At 35.4% G+C, this 27,541-nt stretch overlaps 1 protein-coding gene across 11 annotated transcripts in view; it reads left to right on the plus strand.

Annotated features, from left to right (window-relative positions):
- Positions 1-22,531, plus strand: part of SGO2 (shugoshin 2) — a 36,770-nt gene extending 14,239 nt beyond the window's left edge. For 8 of the 11 annotated variants that reach the window (XM_070580558.1, XM_070580562.1, XM_070580559.1 and 5 more), the window contains 4 exons: positions 8,528-8,766; positions 9,967-13,158; positions 14,615-14,765; positions 20,381-20,928. In XM_070580558.1, the coding sequence (XP_070436659.1) occupies positions 8,528-8,766; positions 9,967-13,158; positions 14,615-14,765; positions 20,381-20,501 (3,703 nt within the window). In that variant the 3' untranslated portion in view covers positions 20,502-20,928. Of the gene's footprint in view, positions 1-8,527; positions 8,767-9,966; positions 13,159-14,614; positions 14,766-20,380; positions 20,929-22,190 lie in introns of those variants that run through there. The other 3 variants (XM_008508008.2, XM_008508011.2, XM_070580566.1) reach the window with 1 other exon arrangement.
- The last annotated feature ends 5,010 nt before the right edge of the window (positions 22,532-27,541 follow it).

The following is a 27,541-nucleotide window of genomic DNA, read 5'->3' on the forward strand; positions in this document are numbered from 1 at the left end:
TTTTTTTCCTTTCTCCCGGGTCACATTGTTTTCTACTAGCCTCATTGTTTTCTACTAGGTAAATCTGATAACTATTTCTACCTTTATTATCTTTCATACTACCCCAGACTTTAAATGATCTTTCATCATTGCTGTTCTCCTGACCCAAATTTCTCATATCTTGATTAATTTGATTATAAGTCATAGTAAACACCCTATTTCAAACTTATCATTTTAAAGACAGTCATTGAAGCCCAGAGAGGTAAAATGACTTAATTAATGATATTGACCAAAATTCTCTTGTCTCTTTGACAGTGTTCTTTCAGTTATGTGACTTATGTCTTATATCTTAAATTTACTTTGTCACTTTGTATTCGTTCTAGTTTGTTCCATTGTTTTGTCTGTTATGCTATCCAGAGACCACATTGCACTGGTACATTTTAGCTGCTATGGTTTTAAAATAGTACATTTTGTTGTCTTGTAGATCTGTTACTTAGTTCTTTTTCAAGAATATCTTGGCTGTCATTATGCACACGTTGTTTCATGTCAGTGTTATACAAATCAAATGTCAACTTGCCTTCCAAAAAATTTCATTGTATTTTTTAAGTAAACGTTTGTTTGAAGTATAATATACATGTTAGAAAAGTGCAAAAGTCTTGAGAGCATGGTGAATTTTCACAAAGTGAACACTGTTGCATAACCAACGCCCAGATCAAGAAATAATATGACCAGTACCTCAGATACCCACTTGTGCCTTTCTCTAGTCACTACTCACCACCCACCCAAGGATAAATATTATCCTGACTTCTAGATTAACCTAATAGATTAATTAGTTTTGTATAGTTTTGAACTTCATGTAATTAAATCATTTAGTATGTATAATTTTTGTCCCGGGCTTCTTTTGCTCAGCATTGTTTGTGAGATTCCTTCCTATTGTCATATGGTTATAGATCAGTCATTCTCATGGCTGCATAATATTCCATTGTATGATTATACATAATTTATTCATCCTTCTGATGGCAAACATTTAGGTTTTTTTTCTAGTTTTGGTCTGTTACAAATAGTGCTGCCATGTGTATGTCTTTTGATTAATGTATGTACACATTTCTGTTGAGTATATACCTAGGAGTAGAATTACTGGATTTACATGTATTTGGCTTTAGGAGAAACTGCCAAACAGTTTTCTAAAGGGGATATACCAGTTTACATTTCCAGCAGCAGTATATGAGAATTCTTGTTGTTCTGTGTCCTCAACAACACTTAGTATTGTCTGTCCTTTTCATTGGCCATGTTGGGGTGTGTGTAGTGGTACTACATCGAGGTTTTAATTTCCCTGATAACTAATGAAATTAAGCATCTGTTTGTATGTTTATTTTCTTTCTATTGGATTGTCTACCATTTTTTACGGATTTCCGGGGGTTCTTTATATACATTGCGTCTAAGTTCTTTGTGTATTACAAATCTCTTTTACTCTGTGGCTTGCCTGTTTACTCTGTTAATGGTGTTTTTAGGTAAACTGAAGTTCTTTATAAAATCCAATTTATATGTCTATATAATATATCTATGTCTATATATCTATATACCCCCCACCTGTTATTGTTACTACTTTCTGTGTCCTTTTAAGAAAATCTTAACTAATTGCAAGGTCATGAGATGTTCGCCTGTGTTTTCTTTTAAAAGCTGTATTATTTTCCCTTTCACATTCCCTTTCACATTTCACATTCTTCATTCTATCTGGAATTTTAGGTGTGATGTGAGGAAAGGGTCCTTATTTTTCATGTGGAGATCCTGTTGACCTTGCACCATTTATTGAAAAGACCATCCTTTCCCTACCTCATTGCAGTGTCATCTGTATCATAAATCAAGTGACGGAATGTATATGTGTCTGTTTCTGAACTCACTATTCTCTTATATGAGTCTTTTTGTCAACTACCAGACTATCTTAATTACTAGTTTTGTAATAAGTAGTATTTGATAATAAATCTCCATTTTATTTATTTATGTTTTTGTTCTTGAATATTATCTTGGCTATTATTTTCCCTTTGCATATCCACGTGAATTTTAGAATCAACACATGCACACATGCACTCTCTCACACTTCTGGGGTTTTGATTGGGGTTACATGGAATATACTTCAGTTTGGGGAAAATTGCCACTTTGTAAAATTGAGAGTTCCATCCATGAACATGGTATATTACTCGTTTATTTAGATATTATGTGTGTTCTCTCACTGTTTTGTAGTTTTTTGAATAGGGTTATTACACATCTTAGATTTATTCCTACTTATATGGTATTTTTAGTGCTATTTTGAATGTTGTTTTTTAAACCTCATTTTCTTCTTGATGCTAGTGTGTAGAAATACAATTAAGTTTTTAATATTTATCTTGTTTCCTGTGACCTTACTATAAATTTTAAGTTTATCTGAGGTGAGATTTTTTTCATTTTTCTATGAATATAATTTTATTATTCGTGAATGACTGTTTTCTCCCCCGCCTCCCTGCAGTTTATGGGACTTTTATTTTTTCTCACCTTATTGCAGCGGCTGCTTCTTGCTCAATAATGAGTAAATAATGAATAAAAGAATAGTGGACATTCTTATTGTGTTCCCATTATTTGATTTGTTTGCTCTTGGGTTTTTGTAGATGCTCCTTATCTGATTAATGGCTGTTGAGTTTTATCAGATGCTTTTTCTGTCACCATTGAGAAGATAATACTTTGTTCTTTCTTTTTTTATTAATATAATGAATTATAAAGATTGATTTTTGAATGTTAAACCACCGCTGCATTCCTGCAGTGAACTGCTCCTGATAATCCATCCTTTTGATATATCACTAAATTCTTTTTGCTAATTTTTTAAAGGATTTTTGCATGTATTTTTAAAATGAGGATAGTTTATAATTTTCCTTTCTTGTAATATGTTTTATCAAGTTTTGGTATTTGCATTATACTGGTCACAGTAGATGAATTGGTAAGTGCAGTTCTTTTTCCATTTTTTGGAAGTGTTTGTGTAAAATTGTTTTTTTCTTTAAATGCTTGGGAGAAGTTTATCTGGGCCTGTGGTTTTCTTGTGGAAATGTTTTTGATAACATCCCATGTTAATGGATGTAAAAGTATTCAGATTTTCTATTTCTTCTTGTGTCTAGTTTGTTGACTTTTGAAAGGAATTTGTGCATGTCATCTATAGTACCAAATTATTAGCTATAGTTGTTCATAGTATGTCTAATTATGTGTTTAATGTCTGCAGGATATATAGTGATGTTCTCCTTTTCTTTCTCAATGTTCTTTCTATTTCTTTCTCAATACTTCTTGATTAATTTTGCTCTAAAAGTTTATCAGTTTTGTTCATCTTTGCAAAGATAGTCCTCTTTAGGGCTATGTTGATCTTTCTTTTTAGTATTTTTGTTTTCTGTTACATTTATTGTTATTTCTTTTCTTCCTGTTTTGCTTTTCCTTTTCAATTTAAAATTTTTTATTATTATTACCATTATTTGCTTCTTCAGATTGTGTAGATTACTGAGTTTCAGTCTTTCTTTTAAAAAATACAACTATTTTCCTGTAAGTACTGCTTCAGCTTCATCTCCCAATTTTTGATAGTCTGTTCTGATATATTTTTTGGCCTATAGATCATTTACAAGTATATTATTAAATTTCCAAACAGCCGGTTATTTTTTTCTAGTTACTTTTTGTTGTTGGTTTCTAGTTTAAGTCCATTGTAGTTACAGAACATTGTTAAAATGATTTTAGGTTTTTGAAATTTATTGAGACCTACTTGGTCTCATCTTGGTCTAATTTGGTAAGTATTTCGGGTTCACATGAAAAGAAAGTGTACTTTGTGGTTGTTGGATGCAGTATTCTGTATGTGTCAGTTGTGTCAAGTTTGTTGATTGTATTGTTCAGATCTTCCGTAGCCTTCCTGGTTCTCTTGTCTGTTTATTCTATCAGCTATTGAGAGAAGTGCCTTAGTGTACCACTGTGATTATGGATTCATCTGGTTCTCCTTTTAGTTCTGTCAATTTTTGCTTTATATATTTTAAAGTTATTATTAGATGCATATAAATTTAAGATTGATTTCCTGATGAATTGATTATTTTATCAATGTGAAATATTTCTAGAAATGATTCCTACTTTAAAGTCTACTTATCTGATATACCATTTCTATGGTATGTCTTTTTCTATAACTTTGCTTTCAAACTCTCTGTTATATTTAAAATGCATATAGATTCATCTTTTTTAAAAAAATAAGTTCAGTGTAACATCATAGAATATTTAGTATGTTTATGTTTAATCTAGTTCCTGATATAGTTGGATTTATATCTGCCATCTGGTTATTTTCTATTTGAGCTACCTGTTTTATGTTCTTTTTTCTCTCCTTACTTGATTTCTTTCGAAATCAAATGTTTTTCGTTACAGTAGTCTCCCCCCTTATCTGCAGGGGATCCATTCCAAGACCCCCACTGGATGCCTGAAACTACGGATAGTACCAAACCCTTTTATACTGTATTTTTGGTATATGTACATACCTATGATAAAGTTTAGTTTATAGTTTAGGCACAATAAGAGATTAACAGCAATAACTAATAATAAAATAGAACAAGTATAACAATATACTGTGATAAAAGTTATGTGAATGTGGTGTCTTTCTCTCTCAAAATATCTTATTGTACTGTACTCATCCTTCTTGTGATGACATGAGATGATCTAATGCCTGCGTGATGAAACGAAGTGAGGCAAATGACGTAGGTGTTGTGACATAGCGTTATTTTTGGACCTTGGTTGACTTCCGGTAACTGAAACTGTGGAAAGCGAAACTGAGGATAAGAGGAGACTACTGTATTTAATTTTTCTTAGCTATTAACTTATCTTCTATTCCTTTATGATTGCCCTAGTGTAGCAATATTCATCCTTGATTTATTACACTATTATACAAAGTATTACTTCACCACTTCTTCAGTAATGCTAGCACCTTGGCATACTTCAATTCTGCATTCCTGTGTTCTGCCTTTCTATTATTATGTATTTTCATTCAGCATATGTTTTAGTCCCACAAATTCCTACTTTCATTGTTTTGTGTAGTAGTCAGTTTTCATTTATAATTACCTACATATATAACTTTTCTATTTTTTCATATTACTTCCTTCAATTTTTATTTTATGCTTGTTCATAATCTTATTTTTATTATTATTTCAGCTTTATTGAGGTAAAACTGACAAATAAGCTTCCTGCATTTTGATATTTCCTTCTGAGATAATTTTCTTTCTGCCTGAAGAAATTCTTTATTATTTCTTTTAGTGCAAGTACTGGCAATGCATTCACTCAGTTTTTGTTTTTCTGGAAACATATTTATTTCACCTTCATTTTTGAAGAGTATGTTTATAAAATTGAGGGTTTGGAATTATCTTTGAGTAATTTAAAAGGGTCATTTCATTGTCTTCTAGCTTCTATCTTTTCTTTTGAAAAGTTAGCACCATTTTTGCAAGTTGAAGTTCCTTTTTATTCTGCTTTGCTGAGAGTTTTTCTAATGAATTTGTATTTAATTTTGTGAAATGTTTTTTCCTGTATCTGTGGAGAAAATCATGTCTTTTCTCCTTTGTTCTTTTAATATGATGACTTCACTTGATTTTCTCATGTTAAAGCAAGTTTGCATTCCCAGAATAAATTCCACTCAGTCATGGTGTATTATTCTGTTTACATATTGATAGATTTGATTTGCTAATATTTTCTTAAAGATTTTTATAACTGTGTTCATAAGAGATTGATTTATAATTTTATTATTATTTCTTTGATAGGTTTTGATAAAGGTTATGCTGGCTTTGTAAAATGAGATGAAAAGCATTCCCTCTTCCTCCATTTTCTGAAAGAGTTTATAGAGTTGGTATTTCTTCTTTAAATGTGTGGGAGAATTCACAAGAGAAGTAATTTGGGCCTGGAGTTTTTAATTATTAATTTGATTTCTTAAATAGACATGGGGCTTTTCAGATTTTCTATTTCTTTTCAAGTCAATTTAGAAACTATTTGTCTTTCTAGAAAACCATTCATTTCATCTTGGCAGTCAAGTATATTGGTATAAAGTTGTTTATAACGTGCCCTTATTCTTTTAATGCCTGTGACATCTGTAGTGTGGTCCTTTCTTTCATTCCTGATATTAGTAATTTGTGTTTTCCACCTTTTTGCTCAAACTAGCTAGAGTTTCGTCAGTTTTATTGATCTCTTAAAAAACTCAGCTTTTGGTTTCATTGATTTTTGTTATCAATTTTTCTTCCATTTCATATGTCATTGGTGTTTGCTCCTCACTATTTCCTTTCTTCTACTTACTTTTTAAAAAATTAAGATATAATTCACAGATAAAATTTCTCATAACATGAAATTCGCCCTTTTAAAGTATACAATGCAGTGGTTTTAGTATGTTCACAAAGTTGTACAACCTTTACCACTATCAAATTCCACTAGAATATTGCCATCACTCCAAAAAGAAAGCCTGTATCCGTTAGCAGTCACTTCCCAGTCTCCTCTTCCCTAGCCCCTGGCAACCACTAATCTACTTTCTGTCTCTATGGAATTGCCTATTTTGGACATTTTATATGAGTGGAATCACACAATATGTGACCTTTTGTGTCTAGCTTCTTTGACTTAGCGTAACATTTTCAAGGTTCATTCATGTTAGCATCTATGGTACTTCATTCCTTTTTATGACTGAATAGTATTCTGTTGTACAGATATACTACATTTTGTTTATCCATCATCAGTTAATGAACATTTGTGCTATTTCCACTTTTTGGCTTTTATGAGTCGTGGTGCTACTTACATTCGTGTAAGAGTTTTTGTATGGACATAGTTTTCAGTTCTTTTGGGTATGTACCTACAAGTAGAATTGCCGGGTCATGTGAAAACTCTACATTTAACTTTTGGAGGAACTGCCAAACTGTTTTCCAAAGCTGCTGCACTGTGTTACATTCCCACCAGCAAAATGTAGGGTTCTAGTTTCTCCATATCCTCACCAACACTTATTATCTGTCCTTCTGATTCTAGCCATCCGAGTGGGTATGAAGTTGTGTCTCATGGTTTTGATTTGGATTTCCCTTTAACTAATGATATTAAGCATATTTTTATGTGCTTATTGGCCTTTTATATATATCAGGATCATTCTCTGTTGATTATCTTTTTCTCTCGAGTTTGAGTTGTTGTCTTATGGTTTCATATGTTGGATAATATTGGACTATATCCTGGACATTGTGAATCCTACATTGTAGAAAATCTGGATTCAAGTATGTTCTTTCAACAAATTTGATTATTTGATTTTAGTAGGTGGTTACCTTGTCTGAACTTAAACTTCTTGCTTCTCTGTTGTGAGCAACATATGGAATCTCGTTTCAGTTCTTTTGTCCTTAGCCGGGCTGCATGGAATCTTCTTCACGTATATATGATTCGGGAGTCAGCCAGAGATTTGGGAAGAGTTTATACACAAAATTTGGGGCTCCCCGCTCTACCTCTCATTTATTTTCCCTGTCACACACAGTTTACAGCTGTTGTAGTTGTCCTGAATTCTGTGGTTGAACTAGACTGTGGGTTTCTAAGTTTTTAAAAATGTGGCAGTGACTGAGGTTGTAAACAGTGGCAACTCACCCTTTTTCTAAGTGTCAAACTCCCTTCAGTTTCTACTTGTTTTTTGTTCACTTTTTTTAGTGACTTCAGGTAATTGTTTTTTTATATTTTGTCCAGAATTTGTAGACATTATGTTTGATAGGGTTGGATTCAGTAGTAGCTGTTCGACTGTAACCCAGAATCAGAACCTCTGTCCTATTTTTGTTAACTTGTTTCTTCAGGTGGCATAGAAATTTCCTCTGAATGGCTATTCTAGTAATACTTGCCTTTAAATTTTTAACAAATAGTTTGCAAGATTTATTTTGATCATCATCAATAATTTTTAAATATCTATGATTCATTTGGCATACAAGGCAAAATCTTTAGCATTGGGGGATTTTACTCTTCGTTGTTTGAATTCAAGAAGGTTAGATTATCAGATTGTTTCTGTGAGTTTCTGTCCCCCCCCCCCCCCATAGATTTAGCTACTCTAGGAATATGGCTTTAATTTGCATGCATGCCTTTTGGAAACATAGCAAACGTTATTTCACACATAACTTTACATGCAATTGTAGTTATTTGAAACCAAAGTAAGAATTTTGGGTATTCCATAAAATTAATTATAGGAAAACTATAAATATTATGCATGAGTATTTGTAAGTATGTTTGAAATTTATTCATTTCATTAGTATTATTATCCTAATAGCCTAACCAGTAATTATATCAGTGATCTCCTTCTGGGGCCCTTGGAGCTGTGGGGATAAGAAGCATTCCTCTTTATTCCAAGGTTTGTACTATTAGAAACTATCTGTTTTTTACTTGTAAGTTGTCTTCACTGAACACAAAAGGTAACAAGGTGGGTTCATGGTTGGATCTTAAATAAATGGAATATAGAAAGAACTATCCATGTAATTTTCCAAATACTTTTTGTAAAATACAAAATTTCCCATTCTTTCCCACTTTCCTTTAGGGTTCCATTAACTTCAAATGATGATGATGATGATGATGATGATGATGGTAAAGAGAAAATGCAATGTGATGACAATATTAAATCAAAGATGTCACCTGATATTCCCTCTTCAGTATCAACAAGACCACCTTTATCAACTCAGTGTAATTTGGAATTATTATTTCTTAAAGAAAATAATCAGAATGTGTGTGGTTTAAGTGATTCAGAGCATATTTCTTCTATTGATATACTTCCCGAAGGTAAGCTTGTTAGTTCATTTTGAGTATCATTATTAAGTAGTTAGGTTCATCAAATTTTTTTCTTGAGGCATGGTTTATAAACAGTTAATAAGTTAGATCTGTTACGTTATGGATTTACTAACTTTTGCTGTTTAAAATTGCTGGTGAAAAATTTAAAAATAAATATGCTGACAAATGTCAAATGCACCATGGGCTAATACTGTTACTCTGGGAGCAGTATTTAGAAGTAAACCTGCCTAAAGAGCTTCTCTTGGTATCTTAGCTTATGAATTAAAAGGTACCATACCCTGCTTAACAACAGGGATACATTCTTGAGAAATGCATCGTTAGTTGATTTCGTAGTTGTGCAAATATCGTAGAGTGTACTTACACAAACCTAGATGGTATAGCCTACTACACACCTAGGCTCTATTGTACTAATCTTACAGGACCACCGTCATATACATAGTCCGTCATTGACCAAAATGTTTTGTGCAGTGCATGACTGTATATTTATTAAGTTTGGTCTTCTCCTTTTCATAGATAGAAAAATTAGATGCTTAGATAGGTGTAGTGACTTTTTAAAAATCATAACCAATTAGTGGTAAAGCGAAAACCTGAGCCTGGCTAATGGTTTAGTTAGAGAAAATGACACATTTTATTTATGTGGTATTTCAGAATAATAATCCTATGGTGTAGTCTGGCTTTGTATTTGTCATAGATTTTCAGATTGGGATATGGAACCACAACTATATTGAATTTAGAGCTTAGAATTATTTTTCCTTTCTAAAAATTTATGTGAGTGTGTGTGTGTAATTTATATAAACTTTAGCTTCCTTCTCATAGCCTTTCGACAGTAATCCTTATCAGAGTTATTACTGTTATTTGGGTTCCTTTGCTGGCCTCCTCCCATTCTAGAAATATATTTTAGTGGCTCTACTTTTGGCTATTCTCCACTCTACTGTTGGGACCAAAGCAGAGTGAATTCTCAGGAATTATATTCCATAATACAAGTGTAAAATGTGGGTTATGAATACTGTGGTCATTTTGGCTTTATTTTTTATCAGCATAGATTCTTCATAATATAAGTATCTGAACAGAACAGAACACATTGTCAGAACTCTTCTCTGTGAAACAGTTTGATTTCTAATCTCTTTTGTTTAAAATGATAAATTTCATGTCATTTCTTATTTCTGAGTTTTGTTTCCCTTTGTTTTATAGAAAGCCATTCCTGCTCAGACCAAAGTTCCAAGAGTTCTTTAATGAGTGAGATGAAAAATGTCCAGTCCATCGGCCACAGAAAGGAGAAACCATCTCTTGGTAATGTGACTGAAAGGAAAAAACGTGTATCATCTCGGGAATCAAAGAATCCTGCAGACGCTCCCTGTGTGACAGATTTAGAGCAACAGCAGATTTCAAGTCCAGGATTAAATCGGAATAATGAGATAAGTGATTGTACTAATGAAACAAATATTAAAATGCAAAGAAACATCCAGGGCCTTCCTGACACCTCTGAGTCTGCTGGTGAACCTACTGCAGAGCACGTGAGTCAAGTTGAGGGTAATGGTGACTTTCAATTGCAGAAAACTGTGTATGATGCTGACATGGATTTAACTGCAAGTGAAGTAAGCACAATTATTACAGTTTCAACAGGGACTAAAAATAAAAGTAATAAAAAGCCAAATGATTGTGGAATGAAAACTTTCAGAAAAGTGAAAGATTCAAGCTCTGACAAAAAGAAAGAAAGATCAAAGAGACAATTTAAAAATAGTTCACATGTGGATATTGAGGAAAAGATTGAAAACAGACCAGAAAGAAGATCTGTTGTTCTGGATGGCAAAGGGGATTCAGAAGATCCAAGTTTTATTTTCAATACTGAACAGCTGGCTCAGTTGAACATCCTGAAGAAAATTCATAATGGCTTCGATCAAGATGACAGACAAAGTACACGGTATAATAAAAAAAAGAACAGAATATGTGTAACAGATGAACCAGAAGAACCGTACTTGTTCTCCCAAAGTTCAGATAAATTCCAACAGGAGAGTAAATTTGATATGGGTCAGAGTTCTCTAGCTTGTAATAAAAGTAAACCTTCTAGACAGACTTTTGTGATTCATATGTTAGAAAAAGGTAACTTGTTCCCAAACCAAAAGGATAAAGAAACCATTTCTGAAAACCTAGAAGCCACAAATGAGTTTCAAACAGTTGATCTTTCCACCAAAGATAATGGGAATTTACATGATTATGAGACCCAAAATATGTTGGATTTGAAAAAGCATGTCACTGATATGCAACCTGCTCAGCAAAATGAATCAAAAATAAATAAGAAGCTTAGGCAGAAAGTAAATCGGAAGACAGAAATAATTTCCGAAATGAACCAGATATATGGCGATACTGCTAAAGACGCACATGGCCCAGAAAAAGGTAACTTTTTCTTCCAAATCCAGAAGGATACAGAAACCATCTCTGGAAACCTAGAAGTTTCTAAAGAGTCTCAAATACCTACTCTTTCCACCATCAGTAATGAAAACCTGTGCAATTGTGAGACCCAGGATGTGTTGGGTTTTCAAAAGCAGATCACCAATGTGTCCATTCTTCAGCAAAATGAATCAAAAGTTAATAAGATTAGGCAGAAAGTAAATCGGAAGACAGAAATAATTTCTGAAGTGAATTATATAGATGATGAGAAAAGTGTGTATTGCCCAGGAAAGGATAACTCTTTTTTCCTAACCCAGAATGATAAAGCAATCATCCCTGAAAACCGAGAAGACCCAAGTGAGTTTACAATACATTCTCTTTCCACCAAAGATAGTGGAAACCTGTATGATTTTGAGACTCAAGATGTTTTGAGGGTGAAAAAGCCTGTCCGTGATATGCAGGCTGCTTGTCAAAATCAATCAGAAATAGATAAGAAGCTTAGGCAAAAGGTATGTCGGAAGACAGAAATAATTTCCAAAATCGACCAAATATATGAGAATAATGACAAAGGCATACATGACCCAGGAAAAGGTAACTTATTTTCTCTGGCCCTAAAGGATAAAGAAATCATCCACAAAAGCCTAGAAGACTCAAATGAGTTTGAAACAGCTGGTCCTTCCACAAGAGGTAATAGGGACCTATGTGATTATGAGACTCAAAACATTTTGGGGATGAAAAAGCATGTTACTGATATGCCACCTGCAAAGCAGAATGCATCAAAAATAAATAAGAGGCTCAGGCAGAAAGTAAGTCGGAAGACAGAAATAATTCTGGAAATGAACCAGCTAAATGAATTTAATGACAAAGGTGTGCATGACCCAGAAAAAGATGGCTTCTTTTCCCTAACCCAAAAGGATAAAGAAAACATTTCTGAAAACCTGGAAGTCACAAATGAATTTAAAACAGCTTATCTTTCCACCAAAGATAATGGAAATTTATATGAGTGTGAGACCTGGAATATGTTGGATATGAAAAAGCGTGTCACTGATATGCAATCTGCTCAGCGAAAGGAATCAAAAACAAGTAAGAAGCCTAGGCAGAAAGTAAATCGGAAGACAGAAATAATTTCTGAAATGTTCCAAATATATGAGGATAATCATAAAGACGTGCCTGGCCCAGAAAGCTATACAAAAGATCTTGATCTTAAAATAAGTAAATCCAAACAAAGACTTGAATGCCAAGGTATTATCAGTAGAAACTGTATGGAAATCAACAGTAATGAAAAGGAAAATTGTGATCAAATTTCAAATCCTTGTAAACTTGTTAAAAAGCCTGGGAAAGAATCATCAGGCAGGGCAAAGAACATTTTGGCAAAAAGTGAAAACAAACCTATTTTGCAGTTAACAGATTCTTCACAGACTTGTATCTCCTTAGAATCGGGTTTAAAACATGTTCCTAATGAAGCAGATTCTGATCCTGGAAACCAAATGGAATTACGTAACAACCTAAAGCAAAGCACTACAACTCTGAATAAAAACAGAGATATCTCCTCTGTGGAAGTGATAAAAGAAGGAGAGTGCCAGGTCAGAAAAGTCAGTAAGATGCCATCCAGATCAAAAAGGAAGACCTTCAGAGATCCTTCTCCAGAGAGCTGTGAAGTAACCAACACCATTCAGGGAATATCAGTTGAATCTGAACAAGCCGATAAGGAAAAAAATTTGGAAAATGATAAAATTGTCACAGTTAAGCCAGACTTTTACACAAAGGTGTTGACATCTTTATCTCAAATATATTCACCTAATATACAAGAGTCTTCCTTTAACAGTGTTCATGAAGGTTCAATACCTTTAAGTATTTCTTCTAGTAAAAATCTGATAATAAGAGAAAATTTTGCCCTGGAGAGCTCACCAGTCTTTCAAGTAAGTGAGGATGTGCATGAGAAGATGGAAGGGATGAAATGTAAAGTCAGCCAGAGGACACAAAAATCAGAAATAGGTAGGTCAATACCCGAGGTGATCAAGTTTTAAAAGTGTATATTTTTTTCACTTAACCAGTAAAATATTTCCTTTTATAGCTGATATTTTTATAGAATTTAAAAACAGTATTTAACTGTGTTGCCTGATCTATGGAAGCAATATGAAGCAATTTTAAAAAGGTTTAATACTTTGGGAAGATAACCGTGAGAATGTCTTGGACTTTTATAACCTAAAAAACGGATTTGGCCTTCACCACAAAGTTCTCTGATAATGGCATTAGGCAGATAATTTTTTTCCTCATATGTTTGAAGGAAATTGAGTGTTTTCAATGTGTATAATAATGAATTGCCCTGGTTTGTTTACCAAAGCCACCTGCAAGTTTCCTAAGGGCGAGACTCTCCAACAGCGTATATTTAATGTGATCAAAGCATTGTTCTAGATGTTTTAGAGGATTAAAAAATAACCAATACCAGCTCCCTTTCCTCAGAATACATGTATGTAAAAGTAACAAACAGTGTTGAAATGTGGTAAATGGTGTAATAAAAGCACACACATTATGCTGAAGGCTATAATTGGGAGTCATTTGACTAGAGGAACCTGCAAAGGCATCATGAAGGGAGCATTTAGGCCCTTAGGGACAGGTAGGCTTTTGACCTTCAGTGTTTCTTCTTTGCCCCAGTTATTAAAATAGTATTCACTGAAGAAAATTGGAAGTAGAGAATCAGAAAATAGCAGGAAAAACAGTCATCTGGGGAACTGCAGTCAACATTTTGACATATGCATGCAGACTTGAATCTATGGATTTTAAATAGATACTTGAAATCCTATTATATATAACATTACTCATCCCACTTTTTCCCCTTAACATTGAATCCTAAGGATGTTCCTTTGTTAATAGAAATTTTGTGACATTTGACATTCCCATATCAATTACAGTTTTCTACAGGGAGCCTAGCATTTCCAGTACATGTGTGTGGAACACTAGGACTTTGATGGATCAGGCTACTCCAGTAGAAGGAATACTGGAGGGAAAGAAGGAGAAAGGTCTAGAGCTGCAGGACATGTTAGAGGATGGGAGCCATCTTTCATCTCTGCTCCTCATGGTGCCTTTCACAGAGTGAGCCACTGATGACCAGTGTTCCATGAATGCACATTAATTTGTGTGATTCTGTGAGGAGAGTTGAATCATGAAGAATTGTTATCAGCCTGTATGTGATTTCAGAATAAAATTGTTGCAGGCCACTTTGATAGTTTATTTCAAATTTTAAGTCTCTTTTCCTCTCTTTATTGCTAGAAAAAAATTAAACATTTACAAATAATTTCACTGTTACTATTGTAATGGTTAAAATTATAACTTAGTTATTGTTAAGTTTAAAAATTTGCTACCAACAATTTGCAAGCCATTAAATATCCCATATCTTTTCCATCTCTCTCTCTCTTTTTACAAATATTTCTGAAAATAATATTCTTTTCAGGAGATAGAACACTACAGGACTTGACAAATACCAATTTTGTTTCAAATAACACTGCTAAATCTGACAGTAAGTCAGAAGGTCTGTCTTCAGAGCTACCAAGCCGAAGAAGAAGGTGTACTCCTCTCGATTTAAAAGAGCCAAGTCTCAAAAGGTATGTATTTCAGTGATATTCAAGTGATTTCACTGTGATATTATATATGTTTTTTAAAAAATTCCTGCCTGAATTAGCATTTGAATACTTCTGATTATCGATAAAACGTATACTGTTGACTTGTAACAACCACAGTATGATCTGGGTAAGAATTGAAGAAAGGTCTTTTATTCTTTGAACAGACTTTTAAAACTAATTTGTTGCCTCTGATTTGCAAACCAGCGTTTCAATATCTGTTACCCACATTTATTTTCTACCTTATCCTTCAAAGACTTCAAAGTGGTTTATATGTCCTTTGGCCTCAAAGAACAACACTCCTTTTTCTTTCTTTTTTTAAACTTCAGACATACCCCAACAAAGAGAAAATAGTACCTCCCACCCCCATGTATCCATCCCTCAGGTTCAACTGTCATCAATATTTTGACATATTTACTTCATCTATCCTTTTTTGTTGTGGTATTTTTTAAAGCAAATGCCTAATATTGGGTCATTCAATTCCTAAAACATTTCCATATATATCTCTGAAAAATAAGAACTTCTCAACCAAACTGGACAACAATGATCACATCTAACAAAGTTATCAATGTTATCATCTAATAGCTAATTCCTATTCAGATTTCCTTGATTATCTCAAAAATGCCGAAATGCCTTTTACATGTGTTTTATTCAGAATCTCATTTTTTTAAAGAATAAATGAACCTGATCGTATTTGGGACAGTATTTTCAAAAAGATAGAGAAAAATATTGTTAAATGTTCACTTCTTTATGTTGTTTCAGTGTTTGGTTTTTTAATAAAATTAGACATTGGAGGTTCTGGCAGGTATTTTAAAACAATAACCAGCAGATGGCAGCAATACAGGAGTGGGTGCAAGAGAAGCAAATTAAAAGGGAAATAAAGGACCCAAGGGCTTTTTTTTAAAAAAACAGCTTTATTGAACTGTAGTTCACAAACCATACATTTCTCCATTTAAAGTGTACAAATCAGTGGTTTTTGGTATATTCATGAATATGTGCACCATCTCCACAGTCAATTTTAGATTTTCTTCACCTCAAAAACAAACCCCATGCCCTTTACCTATCGTTACCATACCCTCCAGCCCTAGGCAACCATTCATCTACTTCCTGTCTTTATAGATTTCCCTGTTCCAGACATTTCCTATGAATGGAATCATATGATATGTGGTCTTTGGAACTGGCTTCTTTCATTTAACATAATGTCTTCAAGGTTTGTCCATATTGTAGCATGTATCAGTATTTCATTCTTTTTTATGACTGAATGATAGTCTTTTGTATAGATACACCACATTTTGTTTATCTATTTGTGTATTGGTGGACATTTGGTTGTTTCCACCTTTTGGCTATTATGAATAATGCTGCTATACACATTTGTTTGCAAGTCTTTTTGTGTACATATGTTTCTCTTCTCTTGAGTGAATTGCTTGTTGTGAACTCTTGTTGTGAATTGGTGGGTCATTGGTAGCTCTATGTTTAATCAGTTTAGGAACTGGTAGACTGTTTTCCAAAGATGCTACAGCATTTTACATTCCCACCAATGGTGTGCGAGAGTTCTGATTTCTCCATATCCTCGCCAACACACTTATTATTATTTGACTTTTTGATGACTCTAGCCATACCAGTGGGTGTGAAGTGGTGTCTTATTATGGTTTTGATTTGCATTTCCCTGATGACTGATGATGTTGAGCATCTTTTCATGTGCTTACTGGCCATTTGTGTATCTTCTTTGAAGAAATATCTATTCAGATCCTTTGCCCTTTTTTTAGTTGGGTTGTCTTTTTATTATTGAGTTGTAAGTTAAACTTTTTATGTTGGACTAATTTTAGACCTACCAAAAAGTTGTAAAAATAGAATGGAGGTTTCTCATATGCTCCTCACCCAGCTTTCTCTAATTTTAACATCTTACATAGCCATGGTATGATTTTCAAAACTAGAAAATCTTATGCTGCAGTACTGTTAACTAAACTATAGACTTCCACTAATATCTCTTGCTGTTTTAGAATCCTATCCAGGATCTCACTTTGCCTTTAGTTCTTGTTTCTCCTTAGTCTCCTCTAGCCTAGTGACCGTTCTTCATATTTACTAAGTTATGTCATTTAGGTACAGCTCTTTTTTGTCTTAGGTTAGTTCTTTTCTTACCAACCCCCTTCAACGTAGTTATGTTATTCATTTGTAATTCGGTTAGGTACATTTGTTATTGTATTCCATTTTCTTCTCCCACATCTTGGTAGATTTTGATGTTTACTTTTAGGGTATGTGAAACATTTTTCTTGGAAACAAGTCAGAGCTATCCAAAATGGTGTACACAGAGAAACATCAACTACTTTCATCCTGCTACTCCATACACATTACCCCTTGTCTTGTTTTCACCCATCTCCTGCGGGTAACCAATTTCCTTAGTTTCTGGTTATCCTTCCTATATTTCTTTTGCACAAACAAACAGATATATGTATGTCTCCCTTTTTTTACATAAAGGTAGCTGCTCTGTTGAGCTTTGCTTTTTCTCATTTATTTCTTACATAAATCTCTAGTGCTTGAGGTTTTTTTCTGGTGTGTGATGTTAGATACGGATCTAATTTTATCTTTTTTCCAAATGGTACCCAGCTTATTGGGTAGTCTTTTTTTTTTATAGCTGTCCTAGGACCATTTATTTATTTAAAGATTCATCTTTACCCCAAAGATTTGAGCTGTCAACCGTGTCATATTCTAAATTTCTATATGTATTTTTAGGGAGTCTAATGCAGGGCTTTTTATTCTATTGGAGTCATCGCTTGTCTAGTATTGAGGCTTGATAATATGCTTTAATATCTGGTAGGGCTAGTACCCTCTTATAGTTTTTCAGTGTTTTCCTGGCTGTTCTTATATGTTTGTTTTTCCATATGAACTTTAATATTGACTTGTCTAGATCAGGGTTTCTCAGTCTCGGCACTATTGACATTCTGGGCTACATATTTCTTTGTCATGAGAGGCTGTTCTGTGCATTGTAGGATATTTACCAGTATTCCTGGCGTCCACTCACTAGATTTCCGTAGCACCCACCCATTTATAACAATCAAAAATGTCTCTAAATGTTGCAGAATGTCACCTGGGGGCCAAAACTGCTATGAGTTGAAAACTACTGCTCTGGCTTTTTGGTATTTTTATTGGGATTGATTGAATTTATATGTTAATCTAGGGAGAGCTAGCATCTTTGTATTGAGTTGTGCTACGCAAGAACAGGAGATGGCTTTCTATTTCTTTAAGTCTTCCTTTGTATCTTTTGGAAGTGTTTAAAAGTTTTCCTCTTAGGTTTTACACATTTCTTGTTAAATTTATTTGTATGGATTAGTCTTTGTTGTTGTAAATGGACGTGTAAATTGGATGTATAAATCATATCCAGTGTTTATTGTTTGTGGGTGTGAAAGCTGTTGAATTCTGTGTAAGTTTATAACTTGCTACTTAACTAAATTCTTTTCTTCTCTATCTCATTGTTTCCCTGGAGTTTTCCGGGTGTGCTGTGATATCATCAGAAAATAGAGATAATTTTTCTTCTTCTTTACCCGCTCACATCTCTAATTGATTGCTCTTGTGTCATTGCATCACTGACACCTTCAGTGCAGTGTTAAATAGTAGCAGAAATAGTGAGCATTCTTGCCTTGTTCCCAGTATTGCCTCCCCATTAAACAAGATACTGGCTTTAGGATTGAGATATGTATATATAATTTATCATATTAAGAAAGTGTCCCTCAATGCCTATTGAGTGTTTTAATCATGAATGAGTATTGAATTTTGTCAGAGGCTTTTTCAGCATCTATGAGAAAATTATATGCTTTATTCCCTTTTATTTATTAACATGGTGTATGATGATAGGTTTTCTAGTATTGAACCAACCTTGCATTCCTCAAATAAATCTCATTTGGTTGTGGTGTATGTTTTTCATAATATGGTGTTGGATTGGTTTGCTGAAATATTTTGTTTAGAACTTTTGTGTCAATATTCTTTTTTTCTTTTGAGGAAGATTAGCCCTGAGCTAACTGCTGCCAATCCTCCTCTTTTCACTGAGGAAGACTGGCCCTGAGCTAAAATTCATGCCCATCTTCCTCTACTTTATATGTGGGATGCCTACCACAGCATGGCGTGCCAAGTGGTGCCATGTCCATATCCAAGATCTGAACTGGCAAACCCTGGGCCGCTGAAGCGGAACATGCACACTTACTGCTGCGCCACTGGGCCGGCCCATGTGTCAATACTCTTAACTGATATGGGTCTATAGTTTTTCCTGCTTTGTCTTTATCTTGCTTAGACATCAGTATTATACTTGCTTCGTTAAGAGAATCAAGAAGTTTTCCTTTCTTTACATTGCTGTGAAATAACTTACAGAATGTTGGGACTATCTAGTCTTTGAAGGTTTTGTAGGACTCCCCTCTGAAACCATCTGGACCAGGTGCTTTTTTTGTGGAGTTGTTCCTTACTAACTTTGTCTGTTTCTCTTGTGACAATTGGTTTGTTTAAGTATTCTCACACTAATGGTGTTAGTTTTGGTCGTTTGCATTTCCATAGGAAATCTTCCGTTTTATCAATGTTTTCAAGTTTATTTGCATGTCTCCAAAAGTCTCTCTTATAAATTGGACATGTAAATGAATTTTAAATACATTTTTTCAATGATTATTTCTCCTTTGTCATTTTTTTATATATATATTTGTGCTTTTTCTCTTTTTTTCTTGATCAAGTTAGGTAATAGTTTGTCTATTTTGTTAACATTTTCAAAGAATTAGGACTTTGATTTAATATTAGATCTACTGTTTTCTGTTCTCTACTTCATTAATTCCTGCTTTATATTTATTTCCTCCTTTATTTCTTTTGGTTTCCTTAGTTCTTTTTCTAGTGTTTAGAGTTGAGAATTCAATATATTATTTCTATTCTTTCACTTATACGCGTAAAAACGTTTAGTGGAGTTAATTTTCCTGTTAGCAATGCTTTGGATGCATCCCATAGATTCTGATATGTAATGTGTTTATCATTTTTTAATTTCTCCTTTTACTCAGGAGTTGTTTAATAGGAGATTTTTAAATTTCCAGGTAGATGGGCCTTTCTGATTTTTGGTTTTGTTTGCAAATTCTAGTTTTAATGCATTGTGATCAGAGATTGTTTTTTGTAGTACTTTTACTTTATGGAAGTTACCAGTGTATTCTTTGTGACCTGATATATGATCAGCTTTTGTAACTGTGCTGTGAGCACTTAAGAAGAATATGTATTCTCTATTATCAGAGTATAGAATTCGATATATACTCATAAGATTTACCCTATTGATTGCGTTGTTTAGATCTTCTATCTCCTACCTATTTTTTGTCTACTTTATCTGTCTTATACTGAGAGTAGTATATTAAAATCTCCTATTGTGTTCCTATCTATTTCCATGGGTCTCCTGTTTTTGCTTCATAAAGGTAGTTGCTCTGATATTTGGTACATAAATATCATAATTACTGTATACTGATTATGGATTCGGGCTTTTACTATTAAAAATGTCTCCCTTTGTAATGTTCAGTGCTTTAGGAGATAAAGACTTTAAAAAAAAATATTTGTATTACCTTCCTGATAACTCTTGTGACTCCTGTCCTCAGTGCCTGTGATGATCACTCCACAGCAGCATGTTCCTGTCACTGGGGGCCTATCAGAAGCTGTGATATACCTGCCACATGCCATTCCCAATCCAAAAAGACAAAAGAAAAAAATGACGCCTAGGTTGGCATCATTCTTAGTATTTATACTGCATGTCCATTGTGATTTTCATTTTTAAAAAATTTACCAACTAAACTGTTTACCAAATAATCTACATGACCAGTAGATCTACAGCATTTTGCTGTATTTAGTTTAGAATAGGTAGCTCTTTTGAAAGAATTAATTAAATTCTATCTGGTTACCCAAGGCAGTGGTATCATGTTGGCTTTAGAGAGGGCTGCAGAGAAGAGAAAGAGACCTACTCATCATCTAACCATTTATACTGTTTTAATTTGGAGCCATATGTATTTATCTTATCCGAAAACCATAAATCATGTAAAGAACAGCTACACCACCACTTCTTGCTACATGATATACTAGGTGCACGGATCAACCCTCTTCCTGAAAAAACAAAATAAAGTTACTGGGTGAAGTATTTTTTAAAAACAAACCTTAAATGCATCTATTAGCTAGTAGAGAAGTAAGAAAGCTCAGATCAGAGACTGAATGAGAGCAGGAAGCCAGCAAGTTAACTTGACCCTGAAACTGGCTGTTTGCCTCAAGGCATTTGCGCAGCTAGGTGAACCTCAGCATGGGAGTCACAGACAGATGGGGCTGGGGACAGAGGGTAGATCCTAGAGTTTAGCTAAAATGAAAAGTCTAATAGTAAATCTCCTTCAATAAAGTTGAGCTCCTCTTTCAGTAGAAGAGCAAACTAAAAATAACCTTCCCACCAGCTTTTTCAGCCCCAGGAGATAACTCTGGTTCTGAATTGAGGAGAAAAAAAAATCTTCTGAGAATTCGTAACCAAAATGAAATCTTCATGCACTGTGCCTGGAACTCACAATTTCTGGAAGTCACAAAAAAGTCAAGCTGAGGATTTAGTATTAGTCCATGGCTTGTAGCGCCCCCTGTTGTCTGTTAGAAGCAAATGCAAATATTTTCTAGAGACTTCGTCTCAGTCCTCAACATATTTTCCACAGAGAGCCAAAGGAAACAAACAGCTAGTTCTCAGTAAAGAAAAACACTACACACACAGAGGACAAGGGACCTGCAGAAGCAACTGATGGCAGAATCAGACACAGAATATAAAATATAAAATGTCAATTAAAAGAGAGGCTTGAAAATGAGTAAAGGTGTTAAGTGAAAAAAGTAAGTTACAGAAAAACACCTACAGAATGCTTCCAGTGTTGCAGAGGTCAGACCTAATTGAGACCAAACCACATCCTTTTTAGGAGTGTAATGCACTGATGGTAAAAACCCTAAAGAAAAAGCAAGGCAGTGATGGACACGCTTCAGGATAGTGTTACTTCTTGGGGGACGAGAGGGTGTGGTCAGAAAGGGGCATGCCGGAGGCTGCTGAGTGTGGCAGTATTTTATTCCTTAACCTGGGTGGCAGGTGCATCAGCTTTTACTTGATTGTTTTTAAATTGTATGTTTTCATATATTCCTACATGTATGCTAACGTTCATAATAAAAAGGAAATATGTAGGTAACATGTAATGTATAAAATCTATGTCAATAAATTTTTCTTAAACTTTGTTAATAGTTCCCACCATCACAGAGTATTTCAAATATATGGCAAAGCTTGTGGTTTGAGGAAACAGCTTTCTACTGATATGAAGCAGCAATTTTCTTCTCCATGCTTCACAGCAAAAGCAGTAGTTTTGTGTTATTATTATTGTTAATCTTCCCTTTTTTTCTACTTTGCAGGAAGATGAGAAGATAAGGTGAATTTATGGATTCTGGTTTTTCTGAATTCTCAAACCATAACCTCTCAAAACAGATATATAACTAGGATCAAGAAAAGGAAACGCGTTTTGAAAAGTTTTAGGGTTTTTTTTCGTCTTCTGCGTTTTCCTGGAGTGTTGATTTATCCATTCTTATGTTTAGATATATGTGCCTAAAGTAGCTGTTTTGTAATATTAAACTTAGGAAGTCATTTTGGTTATCCTGTAACTTATCCACCTGCTCATTTAAGCTTCTTTCAACCTCACAGCCCTTAACTAAACAATAGCTATTACCTTTTAGCCAAATAAAATGTATTATAAATACTTTCCGCATTGGTTTTCTCGCTGTATGCCAAGCTATCTTGTTTTGTTTTGTTTTTAAACCGTTCAGTATATGGGAACATCTCAGAGGTTTTAAAAGTCGCCCCCTGCCCCAGCCAGTCTTCTCTCACTCTTCATTCCTCTCCTTGCAGAATTACTTGTGTTATATGTAATCTGATGACTTGGCTGAGGGGGTTAAGCTTTCAGGCTCTTTTGAATTTGGTTTTTATGCTTTATTTTAAAGCTCACCTACTATTCCAGTCATGAAAAGTAATAAATCCTATTCATATCTGAGCTCAAGGTACGTAGCTCACTGCATTCAAATGACCAGTCAAATTGTATTCTGACTAAATGGGAAAGCTTTCTTAAACAATATCTGACAAGTAAAAGGATAGGCCCAGAAATCTGCATTTCTAGCAAACATTTCAGAGAATTTGGGGGTAGATTGTCCTAGGAGCAAACTTTGGGAATTGCTGTAGGAGAAGAGAGTCCCACAGAACTTGCTCACAAGACCAGCAGTGTCGGTGGAGTGGAGGCCAGAGGCTTTGTTACAGGCACAGTGTACACAGTGTTGGGGAGCTCGGCACCCTGACAGCCTTTGATCCCTTTCCTGCACCCCTGTTACTTTCAGCCTTTGGACTTCCTGTAGTCATCATTCTCTGGTATTATATTTTTGTTCCTATTGCTTATTTCTATTTTTTTCTCCTTTCTATGAGATTTGTCTTTTCTTTTTTCCCTTCCCATGCAAATTATTTTTCATTTTATATAGTCAAATTTGTCAACCTTTTTTTTTTTTTAGCAGCAGAATTTGGTCACAGTAAGAAACAATTTTCGTATTCCCAGATTATCAAGACATTTACCCATGATTACATTTTGTTTTTACATTTAAATTTCTGATCCATGTGGATTTTGTTCTGTTGTATAGGATGAGGTATGAATGCAATTTTGACCTTTTTCCAAGTGACTCCCCATTAATTTAAAAATTTGTGTTTTCCACTATTGATTTGAAATGACACCTTCTTTTTTCTTTTCTTTTTTGTGAGGAAAATTGGTCCTGAGCTAATATCTGTTGCCAGTCTTCCTCTTTTTGCTTGAGGAAGATGGTCGCTGAGCTAACATCTTTGCCGGTCTTCCTCTGTTTTCTATGTGGGATGCTGCTACAGCATGGCTTGATGAGCAGTGTGTAGGCCCACGCCCAGGATCCAAACCTGCAAACCCTGGGCTGCTGAAGCGGATCTGTGCCACCAGGCTGGCCCGAAATGCCACCTTTTTTTATGTTGTATCTCCATGTGCAGTTAAATTTATTTCTCCTTTTTCTCTTCCCTTCTACTAGTCTGTGTGTCTTTTTTATGCCCCACTACCATACTCTTTATTTTATTTTATTTTTTAAGGATTGGCACCTGGGCTAACAACTGTTGCCAGTCTTTTTTTTCTGCTTTATCTCCCCAAACCCTCCCTGTACACAGTTGTGTATCTTAGTTGCAGGTCCTTCTAGTCGTGGGATGTGGGACGCTGCCTCAACGTGGCCTGACGAGCTGTGCCATGTCGGCGCTCAGGATCCGAACCCTGGGCCGCTGCAGCAGAGCACTCGAACTTAACCACTCGGCCACGGAGCCAGCCCCCATACTCTTTAAAATATAGAGACTTTAGGGAAGTTTCAAAGTTTCCCTCATAGAGGTTTACACATTTCTTGATAAATTTATGCCTTGATGTTTTACCTTTTTTTCTTTGTAATATAAATGGAATCTTCTTTTTGATTCTCTCTTCTAATTGATTATTCTTTACATATATGAAGATTATTGATTTCTGTATGTTAATTACTAAACTCTGTTATTGCTTGTAGTATATTCCTGACATATCTCCTGAAAACTAAGCTATCTTTACTTCTTTTTTCCCCAATTCATATGCTGCTCATTGCTTTTTCTTGTCTAATTGCATGGCTGCTACCTTAAGTAAAATGTTAAATAGTGGTAGGTATCCTTGTCCTGTTCCTGATTTTCATGGGAATGCTTCCAGTTTTACCCATTTAGTAAGATAATGGGTTTGAGCTGGTTATGTATATTTATAATCACATTAAAGTACTATCTATCTATTATTCAGTGCTTTTTAGAAAAATCATGAATGAGTGTTGAATTTTGTCATGTGACTTTTGGCATTGATGGAGGTTGTATTCGTTATTGTATTTATTTTATAAATTGTTAACCATATACTAGAGAACTGGACAAGAACTGAAAAGGCAAAAGGGACCAGTGGAGTATCGTCAAGGAAGTAACTAGGAGAAGCACCCACCACCTCCAGGGCTGAGGGAACAGGACAGGATGTAGTTACTGAAGTTAGGAAGAGTTCCAGGACTCTGGTGAAAGAGTACAACTGGCTGGTGCTGTCTCTCTGAAGCACTATGACAAGACTGATCTGAGTGTGGAAAAGCTGCGAACTGGAGCCACCTGTTGCTACTGAAGTCAGTTGTTCCTGCCAGGATGAACTATTTCTGTGTCGATGCTGGCAGGAACAGGAAGCAAACAGGAAGCAAGAAACTTCTCCTTCCTCTTCCCTCCTTCCAGCTTGCCTCTATCATCTTCTATTGCCAGAGACTAAAAGGGAGCCTGGCAAAGGAGAAGTGTGGTTTGCAAAGGCCTAACCTTAACAAAGTGGAGTAGAGAAGTGTGGATTTGATGCTGAAACACAATGTATCTTAATAATCAGCACAAAAATGACACATGATAGCTTAGTGTGATGAACTGTGTTCATTAATTTGTTGATACTGTAACATTCTTGTTTTCATGGACTAAATCCCAGTTTTTAATGTATGCTAGCTATCGTCTCTCAGCTCCAAGGCCACCTCTCTCTACTTTGCTCTGTGATGCAGGAACACAACAAATCAGATTGTTTCTTTGCTGGCTGACTCTTTTTTAGCTTCTGTCAATAGGAGGTGATAGAAGGGGATGAAAAGTCAGGAAGAGGGAAAAGGAACTTGCTCCTGCCTATTTGCTTGCTTTTCCTGTCAGCATCGCGTCAGCAGTGGTGCTTCCCTCAGGCCAGCAGTTGGCTCCAGTCACCAGTTGGTTAGCACTCCCAGAACCAGTCTCATTATGCCCCCTGGAGGTAGCAGCACTACTTGGGCTGTACGCCTTCATAGGCCTGAGGCCTAGCTCCTCAGGGAGCGTCCATCAGGCTCCTGAAGTGGCAGCTCCATCCTGGCCACATGCCATCCTTTGAGATCTGAGTTCCAACTCCTGGAAGCCCTTTTCCTAGCACTTGAGGTATTAACAGTGGCCGAGCAGTGCCTTCCCCTCAAGGTCTCTTCCAAGTTTCTAGGTTCTAATAATCCCAGCCTTGTCCTTTTCTTACCCAAGCTTGTTGTTATACATAACTGGAGGGAATGCAAAATGATCACAGCTTTATAGAAAAAATTTTGATGATATCCAGCAAAATTTCATATGTGTGTAAAATCATTCAACCCAGCAATCTCACTTTTAGGAAACTATACCAAAAATTCTCTTGAAAAAATACAAAAATCTCACTATGGCATGCGTTGTAATAGCGAAAAAGGAAGAAAAATAAAAAGGAGCAATCTAAATAACCATAAATAGGGGACAGCTAACTTGAAAGCTGCCCGAAATGAATGAAAATAACTACCAAGTTGGTGACAAACACAGAGATACTTGACCTCAGAAAAGGAATTTTGAATTTGTATCTTTATTAGGGTATACTCTAAGAATAAAAAGAATGTAAAAAATCTTAAACTTTTGGGGAGTGACATCGGCATCATGTTGGAGTGAGTTCCCTTTGTCTCTCCCCTCTAATTTACAACTAAATGGACATCCATTAACCAACAGAGGATTTCTACACAGCACAACAGGATGCCTGAGAGATCCATTCAGCTATGCATCTGAAGGTGGGTGGACTGGACCCTTGGGAAGCAGTGGAAGTGGGGGAACACCCCCCACCTCCACCCTACTCCCTGCCGTTGGGAGTGATGCAGGTTGCAGATCCTCATAGCAGTCAGCATGAATGTGAATGGAACTGGGGGCAGACTGGCCCATACATGAATGCTTGCGGAGCCCAGCTGGCCTTGCCTGTAGGAGCTCCCACTGTGCTGCAGTGGCCCCACCCATGTGAATGCAGAGCAGCTGACTGGAACAATTACGAGCAGACAGAGCAGGGACAGAAAACAACCCCTGTCCCCCTCCCCCAGTGGTGGCAGGTGGAGTCTGTGACTGGTAACAACAGGAACCACAGCAGAACTGGTGACTCAGCCCTGAATGGCAGCAACTCTGACACAAGCTCCACCAGCAGCAGGAGGTTGTATATAAGTCCCTGGGTCCACAGGCCCCCCACCAGAAACAGTGATATCTCTGAACCCAGAACCCCTGGCATCGGTGCAACCAGCACTCCAACACAACCCAGGAACAGCAGTGCAGGTGGTACACAAGACAGCAGCATCCAAGGCCATGGAGAGCCAGTGGAGGAACATGAGACCCAGGTGACCAAAACCAAAGTAACCAAAGCTGTACCCAAATAAGAAAAGGTGATTACTACCACAAATGCGCTGTAGTTCATCAAACACCATGATGAACTACAGTAACATTACAGAACAGGACAATGACAACTCTCCAGAAACCAAACGTGAAGTGACAGAAGACTATAGTCTAACTGACAGAGAATTCAAAATAGCTGTCATAAAGAAACTCAGTGAGTTACAAGAAAACTCAGTGAGCTCAAGAATAAAATTAATGAACAGAAGGAATACTTCACCAAAGAGATTTAAGCCCTAAAAAAAAACCTAAACAGAAATTCTGGATGTGAAGAACACAATTAATGAGATAAAAAATAAGGTAGAAAGCATAAAAGATAGAGTAGACCTTATAGAGGAGAGAATTAGTGGGCTCAAAGATAGAAACCTAGAAATGTTTCAGGTGGAGGAGAAAGAACTAACATTTTTTAAAAATGAAGAAATTCTCTGAGAAATATCTAACTCAATTAGGAAAAGTAACATAAGGATTATGGGTATCC

This window comes from Equus przewalskii, chromosome 17 (genome assembly GCF_037783145.1).
Source record: "Equus przewalskii isolate Varuska chromosome 17, EquPr2, whole genome shotgun sequence".
Lineage (NCBI taxonomy): Eukaryota > Metazoa > Chordata > Mammalia > Perissodactyla > Equidae > Equus > Equus przewalskii.